The sequence below is a fragment of the Benincasa hispida genome, unplaced genomic scaffold, assembly GCF_009727055.1.
Source record: "Benincasa hispida cultivar B227 unplaced genomic scaffold, ASM972705v1 Contig579, whole genome shotgun sequence".
NCBI lineage: Eukaryota > Viridiplantae > Streptophyta > Magnoliopsida > Cucurbitales > Cucurbitaceae > Benincasa > Benincasa hispida.
In genome coordinates, this window is record NW_024064943.1 from 330,805 (window position 1) to 345,755 (window position 14,951).

At 34.9% G+C, this 14,951-nt stretch overlaps 1 protein-coding gene across 1 annotated transcript; it reads left to right on the forward strand.

Annotated features, from left to right (window-relative positions):
* The first annotated feature begins 7,260 nt into the window (after positions 1–7,260).
* Positions 7,261–12,656, forward strand: LOC120069752 (magnesium-chelatase subunit ChlH, chloroplastic). The gene is made up of 5 exons (XM_039021550.1): positions 7,261–8,943; positions 9,128–9,210; positions 9,634–11,436; positions 11,525–12,001; positions 12,085–12,656. Exons 1-5 carry the CDS (start codon positions 7,536–7,538, stop codon positions 12,460–12,462), a joined length of 4,149 nt encoding a protein of 1,382 aa, XP_038877478.1. The 5' UTR covers positions 7,261–7,535; the 3' UTR covers positions 12,463–12,656.
* The last annotated feature ends 2,295 nt before the right edge of the window (positions 12,657–14,951 follow it).

The following is a 14,951-nucleotide window of genomic DNA, read 5'->3' on the forward strand; positions in this document are numbered from 1 at the left end:
TAATCTCAGTTCTCTCAACTCCCGCTCTTTGCACCGATGCTCAATAGTGTACTTTTCATCGCACTGGAGACAGAGCTCTTCTTCTCTCTTCGACTGAAATTCAGCATCTGTTAATCTTCTAGTCGGAATTTCTCTCCGATTATCGTTATTCGATGTTCCTCGTAAGGTGATGGTCCTCATCGAAAATGACTCTCCAATCTTCTCTCCCTCTTTCGGCTCACTTTCGCTTACTGATTTACTCACATTTTCAGTATTGAGTTTTGAAGAGTTCGAATTTTGGAACTTACCTCTGTATGTTCGCGCTCGTCCCACTTCAACCCGCGCATTTTCTCTATCTTTAACACGTTATCCCAACGACATCATTTGCGCTAATCCAATGGGATCCCAACATTCAACTTCCGCCTTTATCCATGGTGCCAATCCGTTCATGAATGTCTCCTCTAGAACTTCATTCCACAGATGAGGCAACGACACTACTAACTTATCGAACATATTTCGATATGCCTCCACAGTCGTTTCTTGTTTAATAGCTAAGAATATTCCATAAATCGATCCCTCTCTTAAAGACCGAAATCGGACTAACATCCTTTTCTTCAAGTATTCTCAATCTTTGAATGGCTCTCTGCCCTCCTTCGACTGGTACGAGTCTAATACGGCGTCGTCGAAGCTCACAAGCGCCACTGTCATCTTCTCAGATTCAGTCAACTTATGAATTTGAAAATAGCGGTTTGCTCTGAATAACCATGCGTCTGAATCACTTCCGCTAAACATCGACATTTTAACTTTCTTGAATTTACTACGGTCGCAAATCGTTTCTTCCTTGGCTGTTTTCACCGAACTATTTGTTCCATAGACATTATTAGTATTCAATCCTTCCGCTTCTTCCGCCACCTTTGCCTTGCCTTTAGCCATTTCCGTAACATAGGAAATGAGCATCTGTTGATGTTTCTCTACCTGCATTCCCAATCACTCGATGCTCTTCGCTAACGACGCCAAATTCTTCTCTATGATTGGCAACTTCTGCATTTCGACTCTGAGTCCAGAAATCTCTTGGTCAAGCAACTCTAGTTTCTCTTCAAAACGTTTATGAACCATGCTTGCCCAGGGATTGCTATGATACCAATTTGTTAGGAAACTGATCCTTAAGAGGACTTTTATTAACGTAACCGGTCGACACAATAGCTAAACGATGAATGAGTTCTTCATTGAACGATAAGAGTTAAACAAGACTAGACGATCGCTTACAGTTGTTACTCGATCACTTACCAAATGCTAAACGATCATTTACAAGTTCTACACGATCGCCAAGTAATACTAGACGATCGCTTACAAAATACTCCGCGATTGCTTACAAACTCCTACACGATCGCTTACAGATTACAACACGATCGCTTACCAACTACTACACGATCGCTGGACTCTGCTACTCGATCGCTTAGAAGAAGTAAATGATAATCGGCACACGACGATAGAGACTACACGATGGTATACTTGAACTCCCACTCTAGAGAGCTCACCTTCCCGACTCCAGATATGTAAAACTTTCGTGCCACCCTTTTTGTTTCTTCCTTCCTTTAAATGATCAACTTCCAAACAGAACTGAAAGTTATTTCAGTTGCGGTCCTTAACCTCCATAACAGACTCAACCGCCAACGCTCTTTCAAGCCTTTTACTCTTCCTTCTTTGATTAGGATGCTTATCCTGCTGTAGTAGTCAGAATGCGCGATGGAAGATTTCGTCTGCACGACAGAGGATAGGCAAAGTATGATAGTGGTTCTGAGCCATTCATCGGAGCTATCTGAGCCTCATCGAAGCTATATGGGCAGGGTAGATGTAGTGGTGGATCGAAGACAAGGAAGAACTGAAATTGGTGCAAGGCGATGACCTAAATATTGAGGATGGCAGATCCTAAAAGTCAGATGGAATGGATCTAAGCACGCAAGATAGTTGGGATCTATGAAGGGATTCAAATTTGTGCATAAAGCCGAGCAGAAACGGGTTGAACATGGATTTAGGCAGTAGATCTATGAAAGGATCTACACGAATGACATGTTTTTAGAAAGAAGGCAAAACCCTATTATATGGGCAGAGAGAAAACAAGTAAAAAATGAGTGATGGTTCAACCTTCGTCAATCGATAGAGAATGAACAGTACTTTGGCAGCTAGGGTTCAATGACATAAAAGCTAATGCTTTGATACCATATTAATTTTGTATTTTATTGAATATACCAAAGTACATAATCAACCTCCTACAAGGTAAATAAATAGACATTAATAAACTAATAAAGGAAAATACATGAATGAAAATACCACAAAGAAAATAATAATAAAAAATAAATAATTAGGATTAAACCCTAATTTCCTTTTAACAGATATTATATCTAAAAATGAGAATCTTAAACCAAAATATGTTGAACAATTTCATCATAGAAAAGATTGACTTCAATGGAAAGAAACAATCTAAGTAGAATTAAACTCTCCTTCAAAACATCAAGTTTTTAGACCAGTAGTCCAAATACCAGAAGGTGTCAGACCTGTGAGATATAAATAAGAATTTGTTGGAAAAAGAAGTGAAAATAATAAAGCCATAAGATATAAAGCAAGAGTACTTGCTCATGGTTTTTTACAAAGACCTTGTATTGATTATGAGGAGACGTATTCTCCAATAGTGGATGCAATTACACTAAGATATTTAATTGGTCTGATTGTGTATGAAAGTCTAGACATGCATCTTATGAATGTTGTCACAATATATTTATATGGATTTCTTGATAATGACATTTATATAAGAATCCCAGAAAGATTTAAGATACCTGAAACATATAAATCAAGTTCCCTGGAATTCAATAAAGTTACATAGATTACTATATGGATTGAAACAATGAGAACGAATATGATACAATCGCTTGAGTGGATATTTGTTGAAAGAATGATATCATAATAATCTAATATGTCTGTGTGTAAAGAAATCACAGTCAGAATTTAATATTATAACAGTATATGTCTATGACCTAAATATAATTGGAACTCCTGAAGAGCTTTAAAAAACAATAACATATCTTAAGAAAGAATTTGAGATGAAGGATCTTGATAGCTCTAAAAAAAGCTATTATTTTTAGCTTAATTTAGGCTCGTTAATGGATTTTATATGTTTGTTGTCTTATTATGTAGGTATCATGCATCAAGGAGGTAAAACCAACAAATCAAAGTCAAACGGGACAATTTGAAGCAATTTGGAGGTGATTTGAGCTGACGGACTTCAAAAGAGTGAAAATTACGAAGCTGCCACTATCACAGGGTTGCAACGCTAGCCTGACGCTCTAAGGCAGAATGTGCAGCATTGCAACGCTTTGAAGTTGCACAATGCCAGCGTTGCAATACTGTGATTTTTCCTATAAATACTTCCCTTTAGCCCTAGGTTAAAACATGCAGAATTTAGGAGGCCAAACTGATGGAGGTCGAAGTAAAACTTCATCCTTCTTCCTTTTCCTTCAATTTTCAATATCTTTAGGTTAGTTTTTTTTATTTTATTTTCGGATTATGGACATGTTTTGGATTATATCCCATTGGTTTGATGAATCGAAGAGGTAATTTTTCATTTAGTTCTTAGATCGAACATTCTTGTATTTTGATGAGTTTTCTGTTCAATTTTGTGCTTTAATTCATAATTATGTTTTTCTTGAATCTTGTTTAATTTAGACTTGCTTTTATGTGTTGGATTAACGCCCTATCATGATTACATGTCTTTGCTAGTTAAATTCTAGCTCACACGCATCCTTGTAATCGTCCATACTTTGGATTTACCCTTGTAGCACTTATTCGATGAGTTTATAGGTTGGTCTTGAATCTTTGCATCGTACGTTTAATCTAGATTTAAAAAATAAATTGATTATTTGAACATATCTGTCCTGACACTTAATCAACATAGTTGAATCCTAAATCTTAATGCATGTGTTTCTAATTCTTTATGGCCGTTGGGGACCCAGTTGCATCTAGGAATATGTAGGTTAGTTGAGGCACGGTCTTTCCAGCCTTAATTACGAATTAGGACGCTTGAATGGTTTTGATTAATTGATTTTCGGGCTTGTAGAGATTAGTTAATTCGCATCGATTGGGTAGCTATGCATGCATAATTCGAATATATGATATGTTGGCTTAAAACAATGATTTAGAATGGCTACTTGATCCGAGAACCACACAAATCTATTACCATTTCATATGTCCATTGCACTTTATTTTATCTTGCATGTTTTTAATCTATTACCATTTCATATATCAATTGAGCATTTAATAAATGGGGTATTTGTTCATTAATCAACTTATACATGAAAATTTTTGAAAAAATTCTACATGGACGAAACATATCCATTAAGCACTCTAATGAAAGTTCGTTCATTAGGCATAAAGAAAAGATATATTTTGAACTCGAGATTTTATTGAAGAAATTTTTGGTCCCGAAGTGCCATATCTTAGTGCAATTGATGAACCTATGTATCTTGCTAATAATACAAAACCAAATATTGTATTTTTAGTAAATTTATTAGCTAGATATAGTTCTTCTCCAACAAAAAGAAATTGGAATGCAAAAGCATATACTCCGTTATCTCTGAGGAATGATCGATATGAGTTTATTTTAGTCAAATAAATAAAATCTTAATTTAGTTGGTTATGAGATTCTAGATATTTATTTCATCCACACAAAGCTAGATCTCACACAGGTTATTTATTCACATGTGGAGAAACTGTTGGCGATTAGCAAAACAAACCATAACAGCTATTTCTTCAAAACATGCTGGAATTCTTGTAATTCACGAGGCTAGTCTCATGTTTGTGGCTAAGATCAATGACTTAGCACATTCATGGAACATGTGGTTTGTCTTCCAGTAAAAATCTTCCAATGATATTATATGAAGACAATATAGCATATATAGTACAAATCAAAGGAGGATATATTCAAGAAGATAAAACAAGCATATTTCAATACTCATGATCTTGAAGAAAATGACGACATCACTCTACAACAAATTTGTTCGAAGAATAACCTGACAGACTTATTTATGAAGTCATTACCTACCACAACCTTTGAAAAATTGATGCATAACATTGAAATACGGCGACTCAGTGATCTCAAATGATGTTTCCACGAGGGGGCAAATATATTGTATTCTTTTAGAATTATTAGATTATATGAAATATGTACTATTTTTCCTTCACTAGGATTTTTTTCCCATTAGGTTTTTGCTTAGTAAAGTTTTTATGAGGCATATTTCATATTTTTAATGGGCATCTAAGGGGAGTATTATAGTACAAAAATAGATGTCCATGTTTAGTGTTCAAAATATCAAATGCCATTCTCCCACTAATCTCATGTGTATTTATGCATGTTGTCCATATGTCCTACACAAACTCTTAGTGTTCATGTAATTCCACCTCATACTTGCCAAATTGCCTATAAATAGTGACATTTGGTGGATTTAAGAAAAATACACATTGGTGAAAAATATTGGTAAGAATTATTGGAGGAAAAATCAAAGAAAAAGAGAAATCATAATTTTCATATTTTCTACTTTTATTAATTTATTTTATTTATTACTATATTATATTTTCTCCATGCGTCATTTAGTTCTACTCCTCAATTTTACAACATTCCAATATTTTGTAAAATAATATTACTGTCTTTTGCAAAATAATATTTCTGTCTTTCTTTCAACATTCTTTACGATACTCACTTTCACTGACAAGAATTAGCCCAAAAAAATTTTCATCATAACATTCACGTTTAAGAAATGATTTTAAAAACAGATATCAACAATTAATCTTGTATCATATAATCATATTGATTTTTGGTTTCAAACTCTTAAAAGTGATTTGAATTGGTACGTTGGATTTCAAAGTAGCTTTAAAACTATACCAAGTTACTAAAAAGAAAAAAAAAGATTCTTAAATACAGGGATAAATTTGGTATGTCAATAAATAAATGAAATGAAGACAAATTTTGGAGTGATTTCCAAATATTTCAAAGGGAAAGGACTTTGAAATGACAAAAATAATTTTTTAGTCACGCTAAAATTAATCGACTGAAAGAACTATTGCTCAATACTGAAGTATAATCAGATTCTAAATTTGAAAATTTAAAATACATAATTATAAAGAGAAAAAATCTTGAATAAATGTAGCATTTTATAGGAAAATTTTCATCGATAGAAAAATATCAAACTATTTACAGAAATAACAAAAAAAAAAAAAAAAAACACTGATAGACACTCATATACTTCTATTAATGTCTATCAATGATAAATTACTACCAATTTCTATCACTGATAGACACTGATAGACTTCAATCAGTCTCTATCAAATAAGATTAAAATATTACTATTTTGTGTAAATAGTTTCCCTTATTTTTCTATTTTTGAAAATCCTCTAAATTTATATTATAACTCAACTAACTTTTGTAAAATTAAAATATGCATAAGATAGTGTATCATAAATTATATAATATTTATAAAATAATAGTTATACACAATTTATAACATAAAAATTATTCATAAATTAAGTAACAATAGTTTATATTCAATACAATATTTAGTTAGTAGTAATTTTATGGTTCATAAATATATGATTAAATTGATTATAAGTAACCAATTATTTAAATTAAAATTAAAATTTTAAATCAACCATCAAACACATATTTTTAAAAATGAAATATATGTATGTTTTCATCAACTCTTTTATTTTCAAATTGAAAAAAAAAAATCACTACTTGTTCTGCTGGTTAAGGAAAGGAGAAATTTTTTTACCACAAATTTATAGGGTAAAAATAGCAAATGAGTAAAAAAAATAATAATAATAATAAATAATGTGAACTGAAATGAATGGTGAGGAATTAAGAAGGGTAGCCTTGTACATGAAGAGCTAAAGGACTACTATCTTCCATTGGTCCCATTAAAGGCCACAAAGAAATATCAGTCCTTTTTCTCTTTAGAGACACAAACCCAAGTAGAAAGAATCTTGTACAAGAATTAGGAATTTAATGCAATTTTTTTTAAACCAAAAAAATCTCCAATTTTCTATCTCATTATCCACCCTTCCACTCAAACTTGCACTAGAAATTTGATGAAATCCATTTCCACCAATCAGATTGCAGCAAATTCCATCAAAAAAGCCCCATTCAGATAATAATGGATGTCTTCTTCTCTCTCTCTTCCATGGCTGAAATTGAAGCTAAACCTAAAAAATACACTTAACTTTCAAAATTCCCTGATGACCCAGTTCGCCACGTGTCCCTTCCACTCACCACTACCTTCACAAAACAACTGTTTCTCTTCCTTTTCTTCTTCTTCTTCTCCATTAAAATCCCAAACCCATTTCTCTGCAACTTCGAATGATAGAGAAAGAAAAAGAAGAAATCCCTTGTGGGATCTCTCGTTTTTAAAGCTTAATCCAAAGATTAAACCCTTGTTAACCTTTTTTCTTCTTCTCAGAGGTTTGATTTATTGATCGATTTGTTTTACAGGTTTTTTTTGTTAAGGTCATCAATGGCGTCCTTAGTATCCTCGCCATTTTTAGCGGCTTCAAAATCTGAGCTCCAGTTATCTTCTTTCTCCCAGAAACATTTCTTTCTTCATTCCTTCATTCCCAAAAGAACCCATATCGGCGTTTCTTCTAAATCATCCATTAAAGTGAAATGTGCCGCAATTGGCAATGGCCTTTTCACTCAAACCAGTCCTGAAGTTCGACGTGTCGTTCCAGACAACTCCAACGGCCTTCCCACGGTCAAAATCGTCTATGTTGTTCTTGAAGCTCAGTACCAATCATCACTCACAGCCGCCGTACAAGCTCTCAACGGCAACAAAATCCACGCCAATTTTGAAGTTGTGGGTTATTTAGTTGAAGAGCTTCGTGATGAATCGACTTACAAAACGTTCTGTAAAGACTTGGAAGATGCCAATGTGTTCATTGGGTCTTTGATTTTCGTTGAGGAGTTGGCTTTGAAGGTAAAAGCTGCTGTTGAGAAGGAACGGGATCGACTAGACGCCGTTTTGGTGTTCCCTTCAATGCCTGAAGTGATGAGGTTGAACAAACTCGGGTCATTCAGTATGTCACAATTGGGGCAATCTAAGAGCCCATTTTTTCAATTGTTTAAGAAGAAGAAACAATCTGCTGGTTTTGCTGATAGTATGTTGAAGCTTGTGAGGACATTGCCCAAGGTATTGAAGTATTTGCCTAGTGATAAGGCTCAAGATGCTAGGCTCTATATTTTGAGTTTGCAATATTGGCTTGGTGGGTCACCTGATAATCTTCAAAATTTCTTGAAAATGATATCTGGGTCTTATGTTCCTGCTTTGAAAGGGGTTAAGATAGAGTATTCTGAGCCTGTTTTGTATTTAGACTCTGGAATTTGGCACCCTTTGGCTCCTTGTATGTATGCTGACGTGAAGGAGTATTTGAATTGGTATGGAACAAGGAGAGATGCTAATGAGAAGTTGAAGGATCGTAATGCTCCTGTTATTGGGCTCATTTTGCAGAGAAGTCATATTGTTACTGGTGATGAGAGTCATTATGTTGCTGTGATCATGGAGTTGGAGGCAAGAGGGGCTAAAGTGATTCCTATTTTTGCTGGTGGGCTTGACTTTTCGGGACCGGTTGAGAGGTATCTTGTCAATCCGGTGACGAAGAAACCATTTGTGCATTCGGTTGTGTCACTCACTGGCTTTGCTCTTGTTGGAGGGCCTGCTAGACAGGACCATCCAAGGGCTGTCGAAGCACTCACAAAGCTTGATGTTCCTTACATTGTTGCTTTGCCTTTGGTGTTTCAAACTACTGAGGAATGGCTTAATAGTACCTTGGGTTTGCACCCTATTCAGGTGGCACTTCAGGTGGCTCTACCCGAGCTCGATGGTGGCATGGAACCTATCGTTTTCTCAGGTCGGGACCCACGAACAGGTATGTAAAAGGTTCTTCACTATACAAGTGATATTCATAATTCAAGTAGATCGTCATTTCTGATAGTCTTCTTGATGCCGAAATAGCTGGAAGATTATGGATTCTGTTTGTTGGTTTTTTCATGAAAGAGTCAAATATTTGCTAGGACGTGAGCAATTTGAACATTCTCGATAATGTATTGTAGGGAAATCTCATGCACTTCACAAAAGGGTTGAACAGCTCTGCACCAGGGCAATCAAATGGGCTGAACTTAAGAGAAAATCTAAGGTATTCACTTCTATAACTAATCGAAATAGCCTCCATATTCGAAAATTAGCAGTTAGAATATTTGTTTCTTTTGGATTCAAGAACATCGAACTTTAATCCAACATCTTGATATTGTTATGTTTGTAACTATATAATCTTCAATTTCGAAGACTTTTACAATTATACTATAGGAATCATTTTATCTAGTTGAAGTTCATTTCGCTAGTTGGGTTTCTTTTTGTGGATTTGATTTTTTTTTTTTATGCTCTTGTATTCTTTCATTTTTTTCACAATGAAAGCTGTTGTAACGGGAAAGAATAAAAGTATGCTTGTAACTATATCTAGTATTGATATGCTTGTAACTTTACACTTTGGTGGACATATTATGCTAGGAAATGGTTGAAAATTTTCTCCATCTCATGATAAATATTGGCATTTTTGCAGGCTGAGAAGAAGTTGGCTATAACCGTCTTTAGTTTCCCTCCTGATAAGGGAAATGTTGGAACTGCTGCATATTTGAATGTCTTCTCATCCATCTACTCCGTCTTAAAAGACCTCAAGAAAGACGGATATAATGTTGAAGGCCTTCCCGAAACTTCTGAAGCTTTGATTGAAGAAGTTATTCATGACAAAGAGGCGCAATTCAACAGCCCAAATCTCAACATTGCTTACAAAATGAATGTTCGTGAATACCAACAATTAACACCTTATTCCACAGCATTGGAAGAGAATTGGGGAAAACCTCCTGGCAATTTAAACTCTGATGGAGAGAATCTGCTGGTATATGGAAAGCAATATGGAAACATCTTCATCGGTGTTCAACCAACATTCGGGTATGAGGGTGATCCGATGAGACTTCTCTTCTCCAAATCTGCTAGCCCCCATCATGGTTTTGCAGCATATTACTCTTATGTTGAGAATATCTTTAAGGCTGATGCAGTTCTTCACTTTGGAACTCATGGTTCCCTTGAATTTATGCCTGGAAAGCAAGTTGGAATGAGTGATGTTTGTTATCCTGATAGTTTGATTGGAAACATTCCAAATGTCTACTATTACGCAGCCAACAACCCGTCTGAAGCTACAGTTGCTAAACGTCGTAGCTATGCTAATACCATTAGCTATTTGACACCCCCAGCAGAGAATGCAGGGCTTTACAAGGGCCTTAAGCAATTGAGTGAGCTTATTTCCTCGTACCAATCGCTTAAAGATACCGGTCGTGGGGCACAGATTGTTAGCTCGATTGTCAGTACTGCTAGACAATGTAATCTCGATAAGGATGTTGAACTACCTGAGGAGGGAGAGGAAATCCCAGCAAAAGACCGTGACCTTGTTGTCGGGAAGGTATACTCAAAGATCATGGAGATCGAATCTCGCCTTTTACCTTGTGGACTTCATGTCATTGGTGAGCCACCATCTGCCATGGAGGCAGTAGCAACATTGGTTAACATCGCTGCACTTGACCGTCCTGAAGATGACATTTCATCTCTTCCATCAATACTAGCAAACACAGTTGGTAGAAACATAGAAGATGTGTACCGAGGGAATGACAAAGGAATATTGAAGGATGTTGAGCTTCTTCGACAAATTACCGAGGCATCACGTGGGGCCATTTCTGCCTTTGTGGAAAGATCAACCAACAGTAAGGGTCAAGTTGTCGATGTAGGTGATAAGCTCACCTCAATCTTAGGATTTGGCATAAATGAACCATGGATTCAGTACTTGTCAAACACCAAGTTTTACAGGGCAGACAGGGAGAAGCTTAGGAAACTATTTGAGTTCTTGGCCGAGTGTTTGAAGCTTGTTGTTACCGATAATGAATTGGGCAGTTTGAAACAGGCTTTGGAGGGAAAATACGTCGAGCCAGGCCCCGGTGGTGACCCAATTAGGAATCCAAAGGTTTTACCGACTGGAAAGAACATTCATGCCCTTGATCCACAAGCTATTCCTACAACAGCAGCAATGCAAAGTGCAAAAGTGGTGGTGGAAAGGTTGATAGAGAGGCAAAAGATTGAAAATGGAGGAAAATATCCCGAGACAATTGCACTTGTATTGTGGGGAACTGATAATATTAAGACCTATGGTGAATCCTTGGCTCAGGTTCTGTGGATGATCGGTGTAATGCCCATTGCTGATACTTTTGGTCGTGTCAACCGGGTAGAACCTGTGAGTCTTGAAGAGCTCGGAAGGCCTAGGATCGATGTTGTCGTCAACTGTTCGGGTGTTTTTAGGGATCTGTTCATCAATCAGGTGGATAATCCTACATTTCTCAGTAATTTACAATATGAAGCTTTCTGATTTCTTGTTTTATACACAAGCTTTATAATTTGTTATGCAGATGAACCTCTTGGATCGAGCAGTGAAGATGGTTGCGGAATTGGATGAGCCTGAGGAGCTGAACTTTGTCAGGAAACATGCAGTGGAACAAGCTCAAACCCTTGGTATCGGGGTTCGAGAAGCTGCAACTCGAGTTTTCTCAAATGCATCTGGATCTTACTCATCCAACATAAATCTTGCTGTTGAGAATTCTTCATGGAATGATGAGAAGCAACTCCAAGACATGTATCTGAGTAGGAAGTCCTTTGCTTTTGACTGTGATGCTCCTGGAGCTGGCATGATGGAGAAGAGAAAAGTTTTCGAAATGGCCCTGAGCACGGCTGATGCCACATTCCAAAACCTCGACTCATCCGAGATCTCACTGACTGATGTCAGCCATTACTTTGATTCTGATCCAACTAATTTGGTTCAAGGTTTGAGAAAGGATGGCAAGAAGCCTAATGCCTACATTGCTGATACCACTACAGCTAATGCTCAAGTGAGAAATCTTCATCAACGTTCTCAGCTCACTCATATAAACGTATCACATTTAGTTGTAAATTAATCTTTTTGAACATACAGGTTCGCACGCTCGCTGAGACGGTGAGACTCGATGCAAGAACCAAGTTATTGAATCCCAAGTGGTACGAGGGAATGATGTCGAGCGGTTATGAGGGTGTCCGAGAAATCGAGAAGAGGCTAACCAATACGGTTGGATGGAGTGCAACTTCTGGCCAAGTCGACAACTGGGTTTACGAAGAAGCTAACACAACGTTCATCCAAGATGAGGAGATGCTGAACAGGCTGATGAAAACCAATCCAAACTCGTTCAGGAAGTTGGTGCAAACATTCTTGGAGGCAAACGGGCGTGGATATTGGGAAACATCAGAGGAAAATATCGAAAAATTGCGACAGTTGTACTCTGAGGTCGAAGACAGGATCGAAGGGATCGATCGGTGAAGTATATTGATCATGAACAGGTAAATTGTAAAATCAGAAGAATGTAAATTACTTTGGCCATTTATTTAACCATCATCTTCTCTTTTTAGGATGGATGGATGTAATTTTGTAATGTGAATTTATTTGAGACTTCTTAGTCTTAATTGCAAATCTCATTTTGATGCATCTGAATAAAGTAATTTGTCTTTGCCAAATTTCAATTTCAATTTATTAACACCATAACAACTGTTGTCAAAACTGCCATGAAACCAAAGTTAAAAAAGAAGTTGAAATGCAATAAACCATTATTGGTTTGTTATTTGGATTGTTTCAGTATTGAACTAGTCATTTTAACCTTCAGAAGTTTGAGAAAAATCTAATATGAAAGTAAATATTTCCTTCTTTTTTATTTATTTATTTATTATTATTATTTTGAGTTCAACAAGTAGAGTAAGAGAATTAGAACCTCTAAATTTTTTGTGGATCGCATATATCTTAGCCATTTTAATTATACTTAGGGTGATGAAAGTAAATCTTAGAGAAATTTTAGACTAATAACAAGTTGAAATTGAAGAAATAAATTGGCGAATCCCGATTATGTTATGTGCTTCTTTTTTTTTTTTTTTTACCAGTGGATCAAATTAATTATTTTGGTCAATTAAATATTAAGGGGGCTAATCAGAAAAATAACAAAAATTAAAAATTCATTTGAAAAAATAGCAAAAAAATTTCAAAATTGTAAATATAACAAATTGAATTCTATAAATAGAAAATACTAATCAGCAAAAGACGAACATACTCATGAACTCAAAATACTAATGAGCAAAATCCGAAGAGACCCCGAACCTTAAAATTGAACTAATCCTAAAATATAGGAACAATAATTTTAAAAAAAAATTGGTTTACCATAAAGCCGATTTGATTTAGTTAAAAAAAAATGAGAATATAAAGGAAAATAATTAAAAAAAAAAAATTTAATTAAGCAAATTTCATTTACCTTCCTACCGAATCTACCCAATTCAGAAGGGAAAAAAAATCAATTTTACAATTTAACCCATACCAAATCCACAAAAAGAAATACATAGTAATTAAACATATTTGATTTCCTTCTTCCAAAATCTACCAAATGTAAGTACATTGTAATTAAACAAAATTATCCCTATTTAAATAATTAACTTTTTTTTTTTTTTTTTTTTATGAATCTACCAAAATTAAAAAGGGAAATACATTGTAAGCTTCAAGAAAAGGAAAAAAAAAACCCTACTGATAAATGTCAAGAACTAGATATTTAAAGAATCATCATGTAGATATATTAAAATTTAAATTTCAAATCTAACTAAAGAGAAAAATAAGGAACATTGTGACTTAAATCTGCTAACTTATGTTGAGGGTATTTTTGGAACCCAGAGGGCAATCTTGGAGTAAAGGAAGATGGAGCACTTGTTGTACACTTGGTTTACTAAAAATGTTATTGTTCCTCATTTTTTTCTATATGCTAAAATCCAATCGAATTTAAAAATAGGCTTAATTTGGCCCGAAGGTCAATTAAGACCCAAAATCTAATTAGGTAGGTCTAAGGGTAAAATTCATGGATCAATCAAGTCCAAACCCATAAAGTCAACCTGAGAGCTCATATATAAAGGAATTTTCTTCATTGGAGTCAAGAGCCTAGAAACTATCTAATTCTTGAAGACTGAACCACTATTTGAAGCTCAAGTCGTCCAATAATACAAACATTTTTCCAAGATTTCAACTTCAAGAACATCGTACACTTCGTTTTCCCGTACATCGCACATTCCATTTCCCCAAGTCAAGCGTACGCATTAAACTTTATAGAGGATCAAGTATTAGAGATTGAACCACATCGCATCAAGCATACGCATTCAACTGAGACAGAATTAGAGGATCGAGTATTAGAGATTGAACCACATCATCAAATCAACATAATACAGGCTCAACTCGATGTCATATTTTTCGGTGCGAATAGATGCAATTGCATATCCCAATTAGGAGATACGATTTTTTTTAATATATAAAATCAAGTTAATAAACAATTTAGATTCTTTGTTAGCTACTTGTGGACAATTCGGCTTGAGTTCCATTTAAAATTAACTTAAATAAAACTACCAAAGAAAATTATTATTCTCCCAAAATGCTATCAAAACAACAATTAAGTTTATCATGTAATTTTTTGCTTAAATGCATAGAGAGAAACACATGAAGATGAAAAAAATTAAACAATCACTAAATCAAGTATAACTCAATTGACATTCGAGTGTACTATAAATTATGAAGTTCGTTGTCGATTCTTCCTTTATTAATTGTATAAAAAAAAGAAAAAAGAAAAAAAAAACCACTACTACAATTTTGGGATATCATGATATTGAAAATTGTTACACAACCTTTATTGATAATTTTGTAGTCCTTAATCGCTCATCAAGAAAATTATACATATGTATATATGATGTTAATAAAAATCTGTTACTTGACCTTGTTAAAACAAATGTATT

Coding starts and splice junctions, on each gene's coding strand:
- LOC120069752 (XM_039021550.1), top strand. CDS start 7,536: ATGGCGTCCTTAGTATCCTCGCCATTTTTAGCGGCTTCAAAATCTGAG. Junction 8,944..9,127: donor AGGTCGGGACCCACGAACAG/GTATGTAAAAGG, acceptor AATGTATTGTAG/GGAAATCTCATGCACTTCAC. Junction 12,002..12,084: donor CCACTACAGCTAATGCTCAA/GTGAGAAATCTT, acceptor TTGAACATACAG/GTTCGCACGCTCGCTGAGAC.